Source organism: Nilaparvata lugens, chromosome 4 (assembly GCF_014356525.2).
Source record: "Nilaparvata lugens isolate BPH chromosome 4, ASM1435652v1, whole genome shotgun sequence".
Lineage (NCBI taxonomy): Eukaryota > Metazoa > Arthropoda > Insecta > Hemiptera > Delphacidae > Nilaparvata > Nilaparvata lugens.
The window spans coordinates 50,991,565-51,012,362 of record NC_052507.1 but is presented as its reverse complement, the minus strand read 5'-3'; the positions used below and the strand labels follow the sequence as shown (position 1 = coordinate 51,012,362).

At 35.3% G+C, this 20,798-nt stretch overlaps 2 protein-coding genes across 2 annotated transcripts; one reads left to right on the top strand and one right to left on the bottom strand.

The window, feature by feature from the left end:
- Positions 1-1,437: 1,437 nt before the first annotated feature.
- On the top strand, positions 1,438-2,448 carry LOC111056848 (plasma membrane calcium-transporting ATPase 4). Its single transcript, XM_039425759.1, has 2 exons — positions 1,438-1,569; positions 2,058-2,448. Exons 1-2 carry the CDS (start codon positions 1,471-1,473, stop codon positions 2,301-2,303), a joined length of 345 nt encoding a protein of 114 aa, XP_039281693.1. The 5' UTR covers positions 1,438-1,470; the 3' UTR covers positions 2,304-2,448.
- Positions 2,449-7,220: 4,772 nt separating this feature from the next.
- On the bottom strand, positions 7,221-20,554 carry LOC111064498 (WD repeat-containing protein 92; the record flags this gene model as incomplete). The annotated part of the gene is given in 7 exon segments (XM_022352240.2): positions 7,221-7,318; positions 8,471-8,605; positions 8,980-9,095; positions 9,918-10,019; positions 11,124-11,254; positions 17,207-17,307; positions 20,232-20,554. Coding segments are annotated over 7 exon segments (866 nt in total), but the record flags the coding sequence as incomplete, so codon positions are not given.
- Between the last annotated feature and the right edge of the window lie 244 nt (positions 20,555-20,798).

The following is a 20,798-nucleotide window of genomic DNA, read 5'->3' as shown; positions in this document are numbered from 1 at the left end:
AAACGAACATTGAAAGTTGTTCTGTTGTGAACATGTTAGGTTTGTCGATGGATTCCAAGCTTAATTGGGGGGATCATGTGAACAAGATATTGAAATTGAGTAGGTCACTTTTTGCATTTAGAAATATTGTTAAACGGGTGCCTAAAACAACAGCAAAAAGTGTCTACTATGCTCTGATTTAATCCCACATTGCTTATGGCATTGAATTATGGGGGAGTACCTCGAAGCAAAACATTCAACGAATTTTTGTTTTGCAAAAGTCCGCAATAAGATACCTGGAGGGGCTCAAATTTCCACAGACATGTCGGGAGTCTTTCAGTAGCCTAAGTATTTTAACTGTTCCATCATTGTTCATTTTCAAATCAATATTACATGTGAAGGATAGGCTCAATTCATTCCAAGTTAACTCAGATATTCATGGCTATAACACTAGAGGAAGGAATAACATCTCAGTTGAGAGACATAGGCTGAGTGTATTTGAGAAAACACCTACTTATAGGGGACAAAAGTTTTTTGCGAAACTTCCGGCTGATTTGAGAAGTATTGTTGAGGAAAATAATTCAAAACAAAACTATATTCTTTTCTCAGTGAGAAGGCTTTCTATGAGGTTGAAGAATTCTTGTTAGAGTGAAAAATTATCACAATTTTGCAAATTTAATGAATTGTTAAATGTTATTAGAGTTTTATTTTGATATTTTATGCTATTCTGTTATATATCTGTGACGTTTTTCTACTGTATTACATTGTTTTTGTTATACTCTTGTTGAAAATAAAATATTATTATAATCATCAGTAAACTGTAGATTTGACAGTTGATAACCATTTATGCATATAGCTCTATAATCCCATTTTAGTCGTCGAAAAGCATACTCCAAAGAACAATTGAAGATAATCGGGGATTGTGGGCATCCCTGCTTTAGACCTCTGCCAACTCTTATACTCCAACCTTTTCTTTCCAATTTAATGTAGACTTTATTATTCTTTTATAATCGTCCCAGTACTTCTATCTAGCTTCTCTCAACACCTGACTCTTCCAACGCTTTCCACATTTCGCTGTGATTAACACTGTCAACACTGTCAAACGCTTTATGGAAATCAACAAATTCCAGGTATAAAGGAATCCTATATTCCAAGCTCTTTTCTATCAGTTGATTGGCCGCTTGAAGTTGATCAGCTGTAGAAAATCCTGGTATAAGCCAGCCTGTCCTGCGGGATGATTCTCGCAAATGTTGTTTATGAAAAGTTTGAATAATATGATGTTGATCCATGATCCATGACTGCAGTCATTCTGAAGATACCACCAATCCATGGCGATCGATCCACACTTATAAAATATCAACATATACATTGTATTATATTGTAAAACTGTTTCATACATGTATGTAACAATGATTATGTCACATTGTTTACTCTACGATTGTGTGTTCTTTCAGGATGACAGTTGTCCAATCTTATATTTGTGAAGTTTTTATGAAAACTACTCCAAGATACAACAACATCCCTCCACAAATCGCTAATCTATTGATTAGAGCGATTTCTATCAACTCAGCATATACTTCTCGACTTATGGTAAGTTTAGAATTTAATCAAATGACCAGTCTATTTGTATAAGTGCAATCCTATCTTGTCTTATTCACAATAGTAAAATCGATTCTTGATTCATTATGCATTGAATATTTACGCATCTGATATATTGCATTTATCATTTCGACTCATTTCACTTGAAAAAAAAATGTCATCCTAACTCAGAAATCAGTTTAGTAAACCTACGAATATACATAGAAAACTTATGTAATATTACAGTGGATGAGTAGAGTATGAGGCTGAGTAGATTCTTGATTTATTAGTATTAAAGCCATTGAAGTTGAACCACTTGCAAGTTTTAAATTTTTATTCAGAGAATTAGTCATAGGTTCTTCAAAATCGTTCGATATGCTATAAAGTAATCACTTTTTTAGATCTGTAATTCTGTAGATCACTGTATTTTAATCTTTCTACTAAGTTAGTATCATCCTTCCATTCTAGAAACCCCTTTGAAAAAAATGATTTGTTTAAAGGCATCTGAGGATTCAAGTAAAACCATAAAGCAAGTGGGTAACAAGACTGAGTGTGCTTTACTGGGATTTGTGCAAGGACTGGGAAAAAGCTATCAGACGATTCGTGACGAAATGCCTGAAGAACATTTCACACGAGTGTACACTTTCAACTCTGTAAGAAAGTCAATGAGCACCGTCATCCCACGACAGGGTGGAGGGTATCGACTTTTCACTAAAGGTGCTTCCGAAATAATTCTGAAAAAGTGAGTTTCGACAAGTGATTTTCAGTCAAATGAAGTTGAAAATGTAGGTATATTTATATCTTTGTTGTAATTCGGAAGTAATTGAAAAACTTTTTTTTTTAAATCACCGATTGCAATAATTATTATGAGGTATTCCTATTACCACTATAGTGAGGTCCACGTTATAATGACAGTATTCGATCAACATTGGTGTTTCTATCCTTGTCTATCATTCTACAAAGCAGATAGCGCTGTCCTTCGGAACCTGAAATTATATTTGAATTATTAAAGGGTCATTTTGACCATACAATAGTAACTGCTTCTATTATAAGAAATATCACTACTGCTGAGAACTTTATTGAACTTTTGGATGAGTTTTCTGGGCTAGACAATTACCGAATCAACCGAAAAGTTAAAGACTTGAATCAAGAAAATATAACCAATATAGGTGAAGCAAATAGAGCTATAACTAAGTCTAAGGTTGATGGTAATATTCCAAATCAGCAAGCGATAACTTCAATAAGGGAAATGATGAAAACAAACATTTCCAAGGTTATCAGTCAAACTATCAGAAAAGACCATATTGTAACAATCGAGGTTATGCTAATCACTATTATGGTGGAAATGGTAACAATAATAACCAAAGTAGTAGAAAATTTCACAAATACCCGAATCATAACACTGCGAAATTATTCTGAACAGTGTAATTATTATTCAAATCAGAGTAATCGCACTGATCAAGATTCTCCCTATCAAAGTCGACGACAAAACCAGCAAAATTATGAAAATGGTTCTTAACAACCACCAAAGAATGCTTCCGTAAATCTAATTACAACTGCAGAAGTACCAAGCACCACAGGTAAATACTTGTCAACAAGCAGATAATAGGCATTTAAAATAAATGGAGAACAACAAAAAGTTAGTTTTCCTGGGGTTGTTCTAATGGAAAAGGGTTTACAAAGACGGGTATGGACGACATAGAACTTAGTATTAAGAATTTGTACATAGAAAATACACCAAAAGAAAAATGTGATTGACAATGAAAGTAACGAATATGGTAATGTTCTACATTCAAATGAAAATATATTGAACTAAAAATATGATGATGAGTTTAAAATAAACTGTAGACTATATTCAGTGAGTTGACAGAAGAGGCTAATATTCAGCCCAATATCAGTTATGATTTAGCAGAAGTGTCAGTTAGTATTTTTAACAAAGAATATAATATTATAATTGATTCAGGTAGTGAAATAAATGTGATAAGCGAGAAATTGGTCTCTGAATTGAAAGAAAGGAATAAAATTTCTGTAATACCAGCACCAAATATTAGTGTAGTAGCAGCTATAGGTGTCAGGCATAAACGTATCAAGAAACAGATCATGTTAGATGTATCCTTTAGAAACTTGGAAATTCCGATAATGTTTTTGGTTATAGAAGATCTTAATGCTGATATACTAGTTGGTTGTGAATTTTTAAAAGATGTAGGAGCAGTTAATGACTTTAATCAGAATGTTTTGCTAATAAAAGATCATAGCATACCGTTTATCAAAAGAGAGACTGCCAAATACAATAAAATATTCAACATTAATATAGGAAAAGATCACGAAACATTTAATATTTTGTGGGAATGCCAGATTGAAAATATTAGAGACACTTTGATAAATGAACCCCTAGAACTCGTTCAAGAGTTGATTGATGTATTTGAATCTAATAAAGACGTTTATTCTAATGAACCAGGGCCAGTTAATAATTATAAGTGTGAACTGAAATTTAATGGCGAGGTTAAACTAAATAAGAGAAGCTATCCCATTCCTTATATTTATCGTGACCTTGTAAATGAGGAAATTCAGAAAATGTTTGACTGTAATAATCTATATAATTATGTATTGTGAATCGCGGTATTATGTCTATAATAATATATTTTATAAATTACTGTTTCATAATTTAATATTTATTATTGTGTTTTTGATATCAAACAATAGAATACGATGATATATCTCCATAGCCTCAACAATATAATGTTGGCTACATTGTCCATTGTCAGAAAGGTACGTATCGCAAGTACCGTATTTAAAAGTGAAGAATCGAATTTGAATTCAAAGTACAATAATTGTATCAATATTTAAAAGTGAGGTAGAGTAATAATTGTTTCTTTTTATTATCGAATTCCACTTCTTAATGCAATACAATCAACAATAATAATAAGCAAATACAGCACAGATCTGAAGTTTAAGGTAAGCCTACTGGTGAAACTCAGCCTTGACTGAAAAATACCTAGTAATTTTTCCGTAATTCATTATTAAAACTTTTAGATAATTCTTCTTCAATATTAAACCATATAGAGAAAACATTAGGCCCACTCAAGATTGAATCTTCGAATGTTTTCTCTATGATTTAACTATTTTCAGAGCAATATTTTGTTGTGAAAATGCCAGCAAACCGGCTTCAAATTTGCGCTATACTCTATTATTATAGTAGCCTACATAGCCTACGTTATCTGACTTAATTCAGAGTGAAAATTTTATTGTGAGACAGATAATAATATTAATTTTAATAATATAAGTCATGAGCCAAAGTCTGTTGTACGGTACGCTTTTTAGGAGTGAAGTAAACTTTTTTAGAAGTCTAGTATTACAGTATTACGTGTATGCTAAGGGTTATCAGTCAGGCCCCAACGTTCAACAGTACGGAATGGCCGAGAGCGTAAAGGCGTAATACATCAGTCAGAACTCAATGCTCAGTGAACAAACATGATCTAGGTTCGAATCTCGGTCAATGACTTTTTTTTGTCGATGAATTTCGACTTTTATTACCTATTTTTTATATTAGTTACCGTAATTTAAATTTCAATCAATTTTTTAGATATATTTTGAGACAAAACTGTGAAATATGCAATTATATTAATTTTTTCATCACATTATTTCAAAATAGTAATGAAAATTCTATTCATCCATCTATCCATGATATTGCACCGGGCGCAAAGCTCGCGCCTAATATTAATAGTATAAAAATATGGTCATTATTGTAAATTATTAATTAGTAATATTGAAATTAATTGACAGTAAAAGTTGTCATAACCAAGATTCAAACTATCAAAATAGGCTGTTTGAATTTTATTTATTTTTTAATTTCTTATATATTGGGAAGTTTTTTTTTTTGGGTGTGGCGAAAAATAGCGTTCGCACCATGGGCAAAAATGTATTTCCGGCTCTCAATCTTTTCTAGTCCGAGGCCTACGGCCTCGGACTTAAAAACCGATTTCGAGCCGGAAATATCTCATTTTCGGCCCTAGGTGCGAAATATACTATTAAAAACTTGCAACACACCTATCACTTTCACAAGATGCAAGGATGCAACAATCATGTTAAGTCATTCGTGATTCGTGTAAACAGAACCAAGCGGCTGACTGCATTTGGTTCCATTTATAGAAAAACGTTATCAGTCGATCTAATGCAAGTAGTTGGTTCAGATGCCAATAGATAGCAGCAGGAGCTATGGAGCAGTTGGATCATTTTACACAAACAAACTATGGTCAATTTAATGCTCATGAGCTAATAATATTAAAAATGAGAAAATTGGTGGTTGGTTCCTTTTATATAAAAGCCGTCTAGCTAAGAAGATGGTCATTTTTTCAAAATGGAAAAAAATTACCTTACTTAAAATAGAAATTCTGAGATGCCTTAACAAATATCTAAATATGTTCAAGATAAACTATATCTTAGAAAATTTATCCTCGAGATTTCATGAATTCATTTGCTTCCAATTCGGAAATGGATCTCCCCCAAGATTCCACTTTTTGGAGCTCAAAGCTCAATAAGTAAAATTGATGAAAACTATTTTTCTTAGAAATTCGTTTTATCTTGGACAGTTAACTTGATAGTATCCAAATCGAAATACGGTACTTTAAAAAATTTCACCAGAAAAAGTTTTCAAAAGCGTAGTGCACAGCTTCAGAATAACATGTACGAACAAGTCGAGAAACTTTTGTTATGGCTCTTATAAGATTAGCAGGACACGACCAAGAAATCATTATCCCGAGTGAAACACCAGCCGTATACCAAAATCTGCCTTTGTCACAGCTGGAGGGAGATGAGGACAAGAGTGGGCGAATGAAGGAGAGAGTCCGTCACACTGATCGTGTCTTATAAAAGCATCATCATAACTAGCCTGTAGTTTTTCCATGATCCTTTATTTTTGTTATAAGCTACCTTACATCTCATTGGATCAAAACTTTTTCTCCTGGAAATATTCACATGAACTTATATAAATTGCCAGTTTCAGAAATAAGGATTAAAAAGAGCCAAAAATACCAAGATAGCATATTAATATAAGTTTTTTCGTTATCTAAATCCCATCTCTAATGTTTGAGTGTATTCAATATTCAAAATCTAAACATTTTTTCCTTAAAAACATATTTATTTATTTCATCGTGAACAATTTATTACTACACTATACACAAGGTACAACAATATAAACTATTATTGTGAATCATTTCTAAAAATAAGGAAATTATCCGTGCAATAAGCTCAATGAAATAATATTGTTTCGATGGATAGTATCATGAATAGTTTCAATGTTCAATAAGCAATAGTTAAATAAAATTATTAACATTAATCTGACAAATTAGAAATCGAAACAGTGAGAATATTTGATCAGTTCAAGTTCCTTTAATTGATTGCTTGATTAATTCCATGAAACTATTGCATAATCACATTTACAAAATTCTTTTACAAAGTTTTATATATCAATAAAATATTATTGATTTTGTCACCATTTATAGATTTGCGTCTCATCTTCACTCTCCAGTAAAAAAAACTAGTCATTTTAATCTATCAGGATACAAAATTCCTTACCACTATTATTTTAATAAAATATTGTCTACTGAGTTACTTAATTTTTCATAATTATGTAAGAAGTGGAAAATACAAGATGAGAAACTTACTATTTCCATAAACACAGAGAACCTGTTCCACCGCAGGTCACAAAAACATCTCGATTCTGCGGAAGATGTCTGGGGACCCATATCGTAGATTTGTGTGCCTAAAACAAGAGTGAATTAATCTTATTAATAGAGCTTATCCAAAGTTATCTTTTAGTAATTCATATTTTTCAAACAGCGAAATTGATCTGATCAATGTCCAAGAATTAACTTCCGAACCTCTTTCCTGAAACACAAGTGTAAAACCCCTTGGACACAGGTACAACAGTGACGTCCACTAGTGGTCGCTAGTAGTGGCAACACGCAGACAGGGACAACAGCAGTGTCTAAAATCGTTATATTAATAGCTGTCACTACTGGCTATGTCTATTGGTCGTAACTATTGCCCCTGTGTAGGGGGCGTACGTTTGACTTGACTATTTTGCGATTGTTTTTCCATGGTGATAAGAGAAAATTGAGACTATAATATGAGAGTAGTTACTGAGTTTTGTATAATACAACTTTTAGGCACGGTTGTAAATTCTAAGTGTGAAGTGCTTATTAAAGACGTTTTCCACTTTTCTGATTGATTCTCGTGGCATTTAACCATCATGCAATCACCGTTCAAATCCAATTTATCAGATCGAAAATATCATCAAACTCCCAAAGGTTGTTGAAGAACTCGCTCATAAACTGTTGTAGTGGATCTCTGAGATCCGCGACTTGTAATTATACAGAGTTGGTGAGAATTATTGTGGAAACAGCTGACTAAATCTTAAAATCGAACAATTTTTTTCTTATGCACTGTCAATGTTACTTTTATATCCTGAATAAGGACGAAGGAGTGAGTCAATTTTGTTGTCCAAAGAACTGGACCTGTAAAATTGTTCGAAGAAATCGTGTTCAAAATTTGAAGCTGATTGATCAATTAACTCTAGAATTCTTCTCTAGAGTGAGAAATCGCTAACGCTCGTTCAATTAACATCAACAGGCTATTTGTACAACCGAGCCTGAATGTAGAAATAGTATTATGAACATCTAAAGATGCCTACGGACTCATGGACCACAAACACGCGCATTTCACTTTTCATCAGCCTATTATTCTGGATCTTACTGTTTCTGAACAAATATAGATATCATAAGAATATTATGAGCTGATGAAAGTTGAAATGCACGAATACGTGGGGTGTAAATCTATACACACCTTTATATGCGAAACAGAGAAGAACTACAATGGAGAAATATAAATTTTGGAAAAGGTAGTACAAGTATACCTTCTCAGTAAGACTGCCGAACCCTTTTTTAGGATGTTGCTCGGTCATATCAAACACATTGAAACTACCTTCCAGCGAAGTGGCCACCAATTTATTCATTTTTATATCCTTTCTATCGAACTCGAGCCCACAAACCTGAAAGTTAATTATTACTTTATTCAACTAAATTGGCATACATGAATATACAGAAGGTCTTTAATCAAATAAATAATTTCCATTCTACGAAATTGACACATAATAGATAAATTATAAGAAAGCCATCAACAGAAAGTATTTGGTAATAAAATCAAGAGAAAATAACCATTCCTTGGAGCCTTGATTCATAAGGAATTTCTCCCGACTCGTCTGAGAAACGTCTCAAGTGGCTTGGCCCTGATTAAGAAACCTGGAATATCATTTGAGGTTAATCATTCTTTCCCTATCAATGTAAACTTAGACTAATTAAAAAAAATGTGACTTGGTTCGATTTTACGGAGAAACCAAAACATAATTGAATTTCAAATACTTACGCCATTTTTTATATTTGTCTCCCACCGAAGTTCCATTTTTCTTAAATCGAACAATTTTATATCTCCGTTATCGTATCCTGCGCATACAACACGTTCTTCTGAATCGAATGAGTTGCCTGCAACAGTAAATAGTTATTTGTCTGCATAGTTATGAGTGGAATGTAGGACCATAGATTAAATATACTATGTTACTGCACCAGAGAAATATATCTTTATTTTAAAATTGGTGGAGGTGAGGAAAATGAATACAAATTTTATAAAATGTAAAATTCGAATATTATACTTCATCAAGCGATGAAATGAATGAATAGAGGACAATGTTTTGTTCAGACGCCTAATATCATAGCCTCCTCTAATAAAAGGCCGCGGCCTACGATGTTGCAACGTCGCAGTGTAGGCCTGGAATCTAATACATGATTGGTGAAAAAGATCTGCTGGTATTTTTGTAAAATCTCTATCACCAATCATGTATTAGATTCTAGGCCTACACTGCGACGTTGCAATATCGTAGGCCGCGGCCTTGTATTAGAGGTGGCTATGCTAATATTCAAAGATCAAATTGATGGATTATATTTGTCTGGCCTATCCAAATGAATAAAATTATTCGAAAAGGCGGAGAGTTCATAGAATAGCCAAGTTACGGATTACACAGTTTTTTAGAATCACAAAGAGTAGTATTGGGGATAGAGTGCAGGTCTACTGATCATGATGTGAATTTTGGAAAAATATCTCATGTTTGCATGCATATCTATTAAATTCAATCGTGATAAATGACGTTACGTTACGTGACCAATAACACAAGAACCAATAAACGAATCGGATAGCATGAGGACATAATTTTTAACCGCGGTTTAATGAGACAGACGAACGAGTCTCGGAGTCTGTGTGTATAATAAAACTATATGTGTAACTATCTATGAAATGAAAATATGTCTTACCGAATGCGACAGTCCAGCAGTCTCTACAAGTTTCACCTTCGGACGGTTCCATAATGGCGACAGGACGCTCTTTCTGTCGCGAATCCCATACTTTTACACTTCCTCAAACAAGCAAAAACAGAAACTAATTATTCGGAAAGTAAGTGAGCAATATAAATGAAAATAATAAAAAGTATGGATAACATTACTCAAGAAAAGAAGAATATTTACGATGTCTCCCAAATGAGGGTTTCAGTTTTCAAAGTTCAAATGATTTGAACTTATCAAAAATCAATTTTCAAAACTTTCTGGAGAGAATTAATGAATTTAAAATACTGTAAATCATGCGTGAATGAAGATTATTTGACTAGAATGAATCAACCAAGTGTTTGAAAATTGGTTCATTTGGTTATTATAATGTGAATTAGAATATTTTGAAATTGCTGTCTCTGATGTTAACTATTTACGTACAGTTTGAGGAGAACCAGACTAGGTACTTCATCTCAATGTAAACTTGATTCTTGATCATTCCTCAAAAAATATTGTCAACGATCGATAAATTGTTTGGTTAAAATAATTTTTCATGTTGTTGATTTTGAAGGATAGCTTGAAGCCCTTTTTTATCCTTGTTTGTGAATGCCAACAATAACACTTAGTTTGGTACGAAAATGCAATGGATGAGCTCTTCTACAGAATATATTCAGCAGTTGATGAGAAACCTGAATTTTCTGATCAAATTACAAAAGATGAGCGGTTCTGAAAAATATCTTAATGAGTCCATAAATGCCCTCATATACTGCAATACAGTTCAAAATCCAGCCTTTTATTTTCTCGCATTCAATAATGAGTGTTTATATGGTTTTTCATTAGCTAAACTGGATTCAAAAATAAAATCAACTTACTTGGCAAGAGTAACAAATTTAACAAGAAATTGCTGAAGCAAGCCAAAATATCTCTATAAACACCTAAAACAAGCAAGCCAAATATCTCTATAAACACCTGAAACAAATCTCATAGCTACTAGGCTTCAACCCAACAAGGAGAATCCTGGATCAGTTCATATAATCTTTTAAGAAAATAAGAGTCATAAAAAGTAAGAACAAAGGAAATTATATTCATTTTCTTAACTGGATGTATTTAGCATGATTCAAGTGTACTATATGCATCCTACTTCTCTTCTTCCAATTTATGTTTATAATTTGAAAAAATGGGAAAAGTGTTAATTACCATCTCTGCTGCCAGTAACAATTTCTGGGGCACCACAGCCCACAGTCTGACCTCCAACGCCATCGATTGCATTGATTATTTCATTATGAGCTTTGGCTGTATAAACAGGTACTGACAAATTCTCCAGGTTCCTGGAAGCATCACAGTTTCCATTCAACTGAGAAGATCAATGCATTTTCTTATTAACAAAAAAATTCATTGAGACGAAAATACCAATTGAAAAAATTTCCAAGAAGATTCTAAAGGAATGTGTTGGGAAATAAGTTGGATGTAATGTGTTGGATAATAAATATCGCTATCTACTAAAGAGGGTATTTATTAAGGAAGGCGGAAGAAAAAGGAAATGCCAATTATTCCGTAATATCATCTAGGCTACTGACTTTATAACGTAAATCTCACAATAGTCGAATTCATCTTTTTCAATCTGTATTATTGTTTCTTTTACAATTCTTTCTACTGTTGTGCTGGAGTCTTCAAAAAGGCTGGTAGCAAAAAACAAAAAAATGAGCAAGAAACATATAAGAGAATACAATATTAAATGTGTTTAATTCGACAGAGGCTGGCTCAAACAGCACTCTGGTTTGTGGACTGTATCAATTACATCGAGAACTTTTGGGTTGTCTGGCGTCGGGTAGCAAGTTGAACAATTAAAATGGCTAAGTGCACAATAACATAGGCCTACCTTCATGTCCAAATCCTCCTTGCTTCCAGGATCCCGGGTCCAGATCACGATACGAGACGAGACGACACTTGTAATAAATCACAATAAATCAATAAATCACTTTGCAAAAATCGACATTACGAGAAGTGAGCTGTTCGGCTGGCTGTCAATCGGCAACTGGCGGCGATTATGCTTGCGCATCACCCCTCAATTGCCCCCTCTACCACACAACGCCAGACAACAGAGCAACATGGATAACGTCCGAACATTCCGCCCACCTTGGAAGAACTTCCAATAACAAAAAAAAAAAAAAAAACCACCAATAACGAACCCTACTAGGGAAACTAGGAAAAAAAGGAAAATGTCTTCACTCCTCAGGGGCCCTTGAGGAGACTTATAAAAAAAGGAGTAGGAGGCCCACGGAAAGGAGAGGATGGGACGAGAAACAATGACTATATACAACCACTATAGATAAAAACAAGAAACAAAGCAACTTGGGAACCTTTCCCACATGTAAAACGAGAAACAAAAAAAAACTAACCATCAAACTTATTGAAGTTCCCTTCAATAAGGCCTAATCTTCATCAATAGGGAGGAGACATACCCTATTGACAGCCCTAGTTAGACTTCTCTTTGCAGTCTGTACCTCCACCACTCTCACAACTCCATCCTGTCCAGGGAATATCTTCGTTATTCGACCAAGCCTCCAGTGAAGAGGGAGTAGGTTACTTTCCTTTAAGAGAGCCTTACGTCCAATGTTAACATTACTATGTTTTCTGTACAATTTTGTTCGGGTTTGCAAGCTAGATACATACTCCAATGGCCAACTTTTCCAGAATGAGGATACAATTCTTTTGAGTAAACTCCATCGATTTCTCAAGTTCACCGATTGAATTGATTCCTCTGAGTCTTTACTCTGTGTTGCTAGAGTAATTTTTCTTGCTTCCAATTCAATCTGTTTGGAATTTTCATCATCATTACCGTGGGTTTGGTGTGGCCAGCACTCCAGTGGTTTGTCTAACCAATCAGAACCATTCCACCACGGAGAATTACCAATTAATTCATTGAGCAATAGTCCTCGACTAGCACAATCAGCTGGATTACATTCGGTTGACACATATCTGAATTACTCTGTAGACAGGTGTTCCTGTACTTGACTTACACGATTTGCCACAAACCTAGGCCAACGATGAGGTGAAGACCGAATCCAACTCACTGCCACAGTTGAATAAGTCCAAGCTGCAATATAATCTATGTTTATAATTTTTGAAAGCACTTCTTGAACTTCATGTAATAATCTAGCTACTAGGACAACCACACAAAGCTCCCATTTCTTCACTACCTCCACGGATGCTATATCATCCCAGTCACATCCCGATTGCCATAGACATTGAATTATACTCTTGAAGGTAAGCATGAAAGGTGTCAAATATCCTAATGGATCAAAAATTGGTGCTAAAGTTGATAAAACATTTCGTTTTGTAGCTAGACTGGATGGAACCTTCACCCTGTAGAAGAGGTAGTAACCAATTGGATTCGATTGGAAGCCAAGAATTTTGATGGTTTTATCAGACTCCACAGTGAAATCTTTTGCATCCATAGCGCAATGCTCTGGAGGGAGATTTGATAGAATGGTAGAATGATTGCTGGCCCACTTTAGCAATTCAAATTTCCCTTTGCTTAACAATTCAGTAAGCTGCAGTTGCTTGGTTGCTTCCATTGATGAGACTGATGTAACTATATCATCCATGTAAGTAGAAAACCGTAAGGCTTCAGAAGCCGCAGGGAACATTTTTTCTTCCTCTTCAATAAACTGATGCGTAGTACAAATGGCAAGAAATGGCGATGATGATACACCATACGACATAGTTGTTAGAGTATACTCTTTCATTTCTTCTCCCTTTTCGGATTTTGTCCATTTTATTTCAACATTATCCTGTCTATCATCATCTAACTCTTCCAAATTTCGTTTCTCCCTTTCAAAAACATCTTCTCCAATTTCCTTTTTCGGTATGGGTCTTCCCATTGGTTTGATTTCATGTGGACTATGAATCACTTTTAACTCTTTCCTTAAATTACCGTTGATCGGTAAATAACTGTTGAAGGCTATACCTTGTTTACCTGGAACTTCTTCTAAATTATCTCCCAATTCTTCTTCTCGAATCATGGAAACATTTTCTCCGACATTAGTTTTACCTTCAAGATATCCCGATATCTCACTCGTATTTGTTTCCTTGGATGGTAATTCTACAATGTATCTACCAGTATTCAAACGACAAACAGTTGATTTGTATATCTCCTCACAAGCCATTTCACTTTCCAATAATTTTTTTGTCCTAGGTGGCTCTTCTACGACACAAAATCGCTTCACCAACTCTTCTGAATTAGCATTGGAATACATGCACAGATTATTTGAGATAGTAGAACTCTCCTCTGATACCTTACCCATCAGGCAGTAGCCCCATACAGTTTCTAGGGCAGATGGTGTACCCGCTGGACCAATCACCTTTCTTCCAGTCAGAATGAAGGGGAAGTATTCAGCACCCAATAAAATATCAACCTCCTCTGAAAGGAAAAATTCAGAATCTGCTAGCTCCAGTCCTTCAATATGTGCCCAGTACGCATTTTTTATCTGATTTGTAGCTGCTATTTTGTTGACTCCCGACGCGGTAATTTTTAATGAAGGGGAGTTGGGTGTTTCAAATTCACAGTTAGCAATTTCATCTGTCACTTCCAGTTTAGTATCAGATAATCCATAGATTGGCAAACTGTGTGTTTTCTGTACCACTAAACCCAGTTTTTTCATGCATCGCCTTGTAATGAATGACTCGGTGCTTGCACTATCTAATAATACTTTGACCTTATGATAATTGCCTTGATTACCTCGAACTCCCAATTTAACAGTTGGTAACAATACTAAGGAACTATTTACATTCGAAAATACTTTCTTAGCTGAGTCAGTAACAAATGTTTGATGGCTTTGATCAGCGACGTCGTGCACGTCTACCCTGCTCATTTGTTTATTACCGGCCAATGTGTTGGTGTTTTCAACAGGCGGCTGTCTCGGCTCTAAATGGAGGAGCGAATGATGACGCGAATTACAGTGACTGCACGGCTTCCTTCTTCTACAATCTCTAATAAAGTGCCCTGCCAATAAACGGCATATACACAGTTTCCATTCTTTTACACGTTTTAATCTATCAGACGGATTGAGATTCAAGAACACTTTACAATTTTCCAGTTCATGAGAATTATTACATTCAATACATTTCAGCTCGTCCGATTTCGATTTAACAATCATAGCTGAAGCTTTGTAATTTCCCATAGTGGGTTTCGATTTCCCAAACTGCTTACGTGAGGAGGCTTCTGACGATGTAGATGACCCCAATAAATCAGTGGATTTGGTAGCCTCTAAAATAACAGCTTCATCATTCAAAAATATTTGGAAGTTTTTCAAATCGGATACTGTTCCATTTCTTAGCTGTCTCTGCCACTTCTCTCTCAATTCTTCATTCAGTTTTTTACGTAAGACAAATAATAACGGAATCGACCAGTCATTAACTGAATGACCAATTGGTTTTAGTGCTGCAATATACTCAGCTAAATGAGTGATGAATTTTCATAGCGAGTCTGGTTGCTTATCAACTGCTGGCATATCAAAAATTGCTTGCAAGTATGCATCAGTCAGCTTGTAAGAGTCATTGTAGCGATTCAATAATAATTTCCATGCCTCAGCATAATGATTACTTGTCAATGGGACTACAGAAATGACTGACAGTGCATCGCCTCTCAGTACAGACTGAAGATACATATGTTTTTGTATGTCAGCAATTTGACCATTATTATGAACCGTGGTTTCGAATAAATCTTTAAATTGACTCCAAATTTTCAAATCGCCGTCAAAAGTCATTAAAGGAAGCTTAGGTAGGACAACTGGCAAGATATTTCCAGTTGTAGGTGAAGAAGCTACATTGGAAGAACTAATATTCAAATTTGTTTGAGTGGATGGTAAGGTTTCGAGAATAGCCTTGACATTGAAAAAAGTCTCATCAAATTGGCTCATCAAATTTTCAAGCTCACTTGTTTCCAATCGAGGATTTTGTTTGTTATAGTAGCTCTGCATCTTATCTATTATATCATTGAACTCCACCTGGTGGTGATCGATAAGCTCACCCATAACTTTCAATAAATTCTTCATTTTTGTATTTTTCGGATCGTTTTCGACAGCTTCGGCAATTTCATTAATCCGTTTTATTTTACGAATTAATGCATCTCTTTGAAATGTCAAATCTTCGATAACACCCATAGTGAGGCGATAACAGTGAGCGCTCGTCGAGAGAGAGAGTGAGACAAAGAACCAAACAAGAATAAGAGGGAAAACACGAGAGCAGGCGACACAATGGAACAAACAATGGCTAGCTTATCTAATCATACAAGCCTAGCCAGCACTTCAACTTATGCTCGGTAGAGAATGATCGGTTATGAGGCTAATAATACTGTATCAATACTCATTGGAACAAACAATATCTGCTATTAATAACGAAGTAACGACAATAATCAATGCAAATAACTGCAAGTATCCTTTGAAAAAAGTAACAGTTCCAGTTACTGTTACAGCTAGACGACGTATAAGTCTTTCTCTACTTATCGACACGAACTTGCCAGTCCAGCCTTGTGGCGCCAATGCAACAATCTTACGCAATAATACTATGACACAATTATTTACGAAAATATTACTTGTTCTACTCAATTTCCAACTTAAATTTCTTAAGAATACCACAAATAAAGCGTATATTCATCTACGACGACAAAAACAAGCCATATACACAGAAAAACCAAGAATAAAATAGGCATAAAAAACGACAAACCTATAAGACGATATTTCAAACTTATGTCCTATTCAAATTCGATTAACAAATCAATCCCGGACGGTTGGACCATGTCTAATTCGACAGAGGCTGGCTCAAACAGCACTCTGGTTTGTGGACTGTATCAATTACATCGAGAACTTTTGGGTTGTCTGGCATCGGGTAGCAAGTTGAACAATTAAAATGGCTAAGTGCACAATAACATAGGCCTACCTTCATGTCCAAATCCTCCTTGCTTCCAGGATCCCGGGTCCAGATCACGATACGAGACGAGACGACACTTGTAATAAATCACAATAAATCACTTTGCAAAAATCGACATTATGAGAAGTAAGCTGTTCGGCTGGCTGTCAATCGGCAACTGGCGGCGATTATGCTTGCGCATCACCCCTCAATTGCCCCCTCTACCACACAATGCCAGACAACAGAGCAACATGGATAACGTCCGAACAAAATGAAATGGACATCTACCAAAGCACAGAGATAATACAATATAATTATATATACTTTATAAATTTATCTCTTATCAGTCAATAATGTTCAAGTAAGCTTACCAAATATGTAGTTTTCCTTCAAAATTTCCGGTTGCCAAGTGCCTGTTTCTCAAGGATGAAGCAGCAAATGTTCCACATTTGAATGCAGAGCTTTTCTCCTCCTAGAGAATGCATACCTAATATTAGGATGTGAATAGAACAGTATATCGTTTTTGTTTAAAGATATTATCATTATTTTAGAGAAATATACTGCTGATATCTCATCGCTCAGATAAGTGCACCTTCTATTTCGTTGGACAAGTGAGCACTTTGAGAACTGACTTCGCTAATATAGTTATTCATGATTTTAAAGATTCAGAATGAATACAGATCTGATAGAATATTCTACTTCAAGACACTTTTGATGAGCTTTGAATTCTTACAGTGGTAAATATCTGTAGGCTTATCTACAGTAGCCTGGTTTGCACTCACAAATGTAGGGAAACACTACAGTTCAAGTGTAGATCACGAGTCCATGAAGTTAATACTATAGTTTGTACAATCCAAAAACGAAAAAAACGTTGCCAAGTTGTGAAAAATTACAACTTTATCCAATTTATAATTTAACCACAGAATTGTTTGTAGAATAACATCCCCGACATTCCAGTAGCGCTAAAAAGGTTTCCAGGTTGAAGGATTAAAAGGAAACTCGATTTTTTTATAAAATTGAAAATATGGATTTGTTTTAATATCAATTCTCTCAAATCATGGAGTTTCATAATAAGTGAGATTTTAAATCAAAATAACGGGGAGAATGTCTCCTTTCTTTTGGTGTTTAGATCTTCTATCCGACCTATAATTTATTTATTTTTCAATGAATGATTATGTTAGCAGAAAACAAGAAATTTTCAACATGCTAGAACCTTTTTGTTAATAAACAAGTGGGTGGTGAGAGCAAAAAAGTTTCTAAGAATAATTGAAATTTTCCATTGGCTGCAGCCGTTAACAGCTGTTTTGTGGCAGGAAGGTTTCCAGACTGTCTCAAGACAGCGAGAACAGTGCCAATTCACAAGAAAGGGGAGACCAGTGATCCAGCCAACTTCAGACCAATCTCCATGGGGCTTATCTTCTCAAAGGTGATCGAGATGGAAATGGAAATGCAGATGACCAACATTTTCGAGGGAAATTGCCTGCTGTCATCATCACGACATGGATTTAGAAATGGACGATCCACAACTAATGCTCTCCTGGCTTTGACAAGAAACATCCAGAGAAGTTTTCAGGATGGCGTATCCCTTGCCCTCACATTGTGTGACCTTAGCAAGGCCTTAGATTGCGTACCTCACAGCATATTGATTGGGAAGCTGAAGAAATATGGTCTGGGTGGTATGGTCCTTAGGACAGTGACATCCTATCAGGAGAGTAGAAAACAGGTGGTCCAGCCGAGAGTTGCTAGCTCAATTGAAAGGTGTTAAGCATGGAGTACCGCAGGGCTCAGTTTTGGGCCCCCTGTTGTTTATATTACTCATGAATGACATCTCAAGCAGTCAGGGGGCAGTGCTTTTTGCGGATGACACATGGATGGCAGATTGAGCTGAAATCATCATGTGAACCAAATATGCAGGAAATTGTCCAGAGTACTGTAGCCTACCTCCTACGTAAGCTGAGATATGTGGTGGATCAGAGCAGTCTTGTCAAGGCCCATCATCCGCTATCTCACAGCCATATCATCTATGGCCTGCTCCTGTGGGGTTACGCACCGGCTGTCTACGATATTCTGCTACTGTAAAAGAAGGCTTTGAGGATAGTGACATTTTCCAGCTTCAGGGATCACTGCAGATCACTATTTAGGGATTTGAGGATACTCACGGTGTACAGTCAATATGTGCTCGCTGATGTATATCAAGAGGAATCTGGAGCAGTTACAAAAAAGGTGTAATATACACAGCCACAATACGCGACATGCCACTAGACTGGCGGGAAACTACAGTAGCTTTCTTTCCCAGGCAATAAGATTTTTTAACGGTCTTCCTAGACAAATTAAAAAAACGGGACTCTTGGTTCTATACCACAGTGAAAAATAAACTACAGGAAAAGACACTCTACTCACTGCAGGATTTTTACGAGGAACTTCTTTTTAGGAATCAAGCACCTCCACAGCGTGAATGACCATGTGGGTTGGTTTACTGTGATCGGATAATTCCGACACTGCCTATCTAGAAATCCCAGTCCCTGGCAACGACCTCAAGTATCAAATCACTTTTTCAACTGTCAAAAGCAGTCGGAAAATTGTATTTGGTTCTCTGAGGAATTTTAAAGTAATAAGAGCGGTTGCAATCTCCAGTTGAGTGGTTTCACAAAATTGTTACGTGACAAACTTCTTGTACTGTTGTATAGTATTGGTAATGCCGAGATGTGATTCTCACATTGAGAAATAATTACTTTTATTAATCAAAAAAATTCTATCCAGCATGAGGTTGATCAATTATTGATTGAATTGAATCATTTATGGGGATACGTTTAATTAATAGACTGCCCACATAGAGATTAGGAAAATGGGTCCCACTTTAGTTTAGAAAATATACCGTAGGGTCTAGGTCGCTCTGATTGAGTTATTTCATGATGTTTCTTCAGCTGCCAGAATTCAGCCTAAACCTGCTATACTCTAGAATCTACAACCGCTGACTATGTAGACAGACAAAGAAGAAATTACTAATTTGAGTGTCGGTGTTCTATTTGTGGCATCATCTTATATCTTACATGCCTCTATGAGCCCATGGGGCCATGGATTAAGCAATATTATCTATCAATCTGTAGTTTCCAAACTTGCTTTAGATTAGACACGGCTTTAAAACAAGGGCTTTTTGTTGTCCTACTGCAAACCTTGGTTGGATATTATATTAATCAACTATATATGTATTATCAATACATTGAATAGTTCATATTAATTTTTATCATTTCATATCATGTATATTGCAAGAAAATGGAAATAACATTTTATTTTGATTTGAACTGGCTTAGTCTATAGCCTAATTAAAATATTGGTTTAACGTATTTATTTAAAAAATTAACTAAACATGTTTAATGATTAAAGTAGCTTACTCACCTCTGTAATAAGATCTAGTTTTCCACTCGATATTTCATAGATACGAATAACACCAGTTCCCCGGGGATGTGATCCCAAGACCACAAACTTTGCCGAGCATGGAATCCATCTACTTTCAAAAACTGAGAAATCTAGCGACTGCTCAATGTGACATATAATTTGCGGCTTGTAAAGAGTTTGCATCCTGTATACTCACTTTCCTTAAATATTCACTTATAAATATTACAGTCTGCTTTTGACAGATGCAAGAGACTCAGTTATGCAAGTGCATGGAGTGTTAAATTACAACTATTTGTTATAACCATAGCAACACATGAGAATATCTGGACCCTAGCCCCTTCTGGCATATTGCAATTTCAAAGCAAAAACCTAACCTATCCTTATGAAACATTATTAAATATAACCTAAATAAAACCTAACCCTTTACCCTATTTTGTCAATTAGTTGAATTTCTACATTGTTGATATACGATGTGGCAACCTTGCAATGCGTGAAAGAGATAGTGCCATCTGCTTTGTTGAATGATACACAAGGATAGCAAAACCATAGCAAATCACACACTGCCGT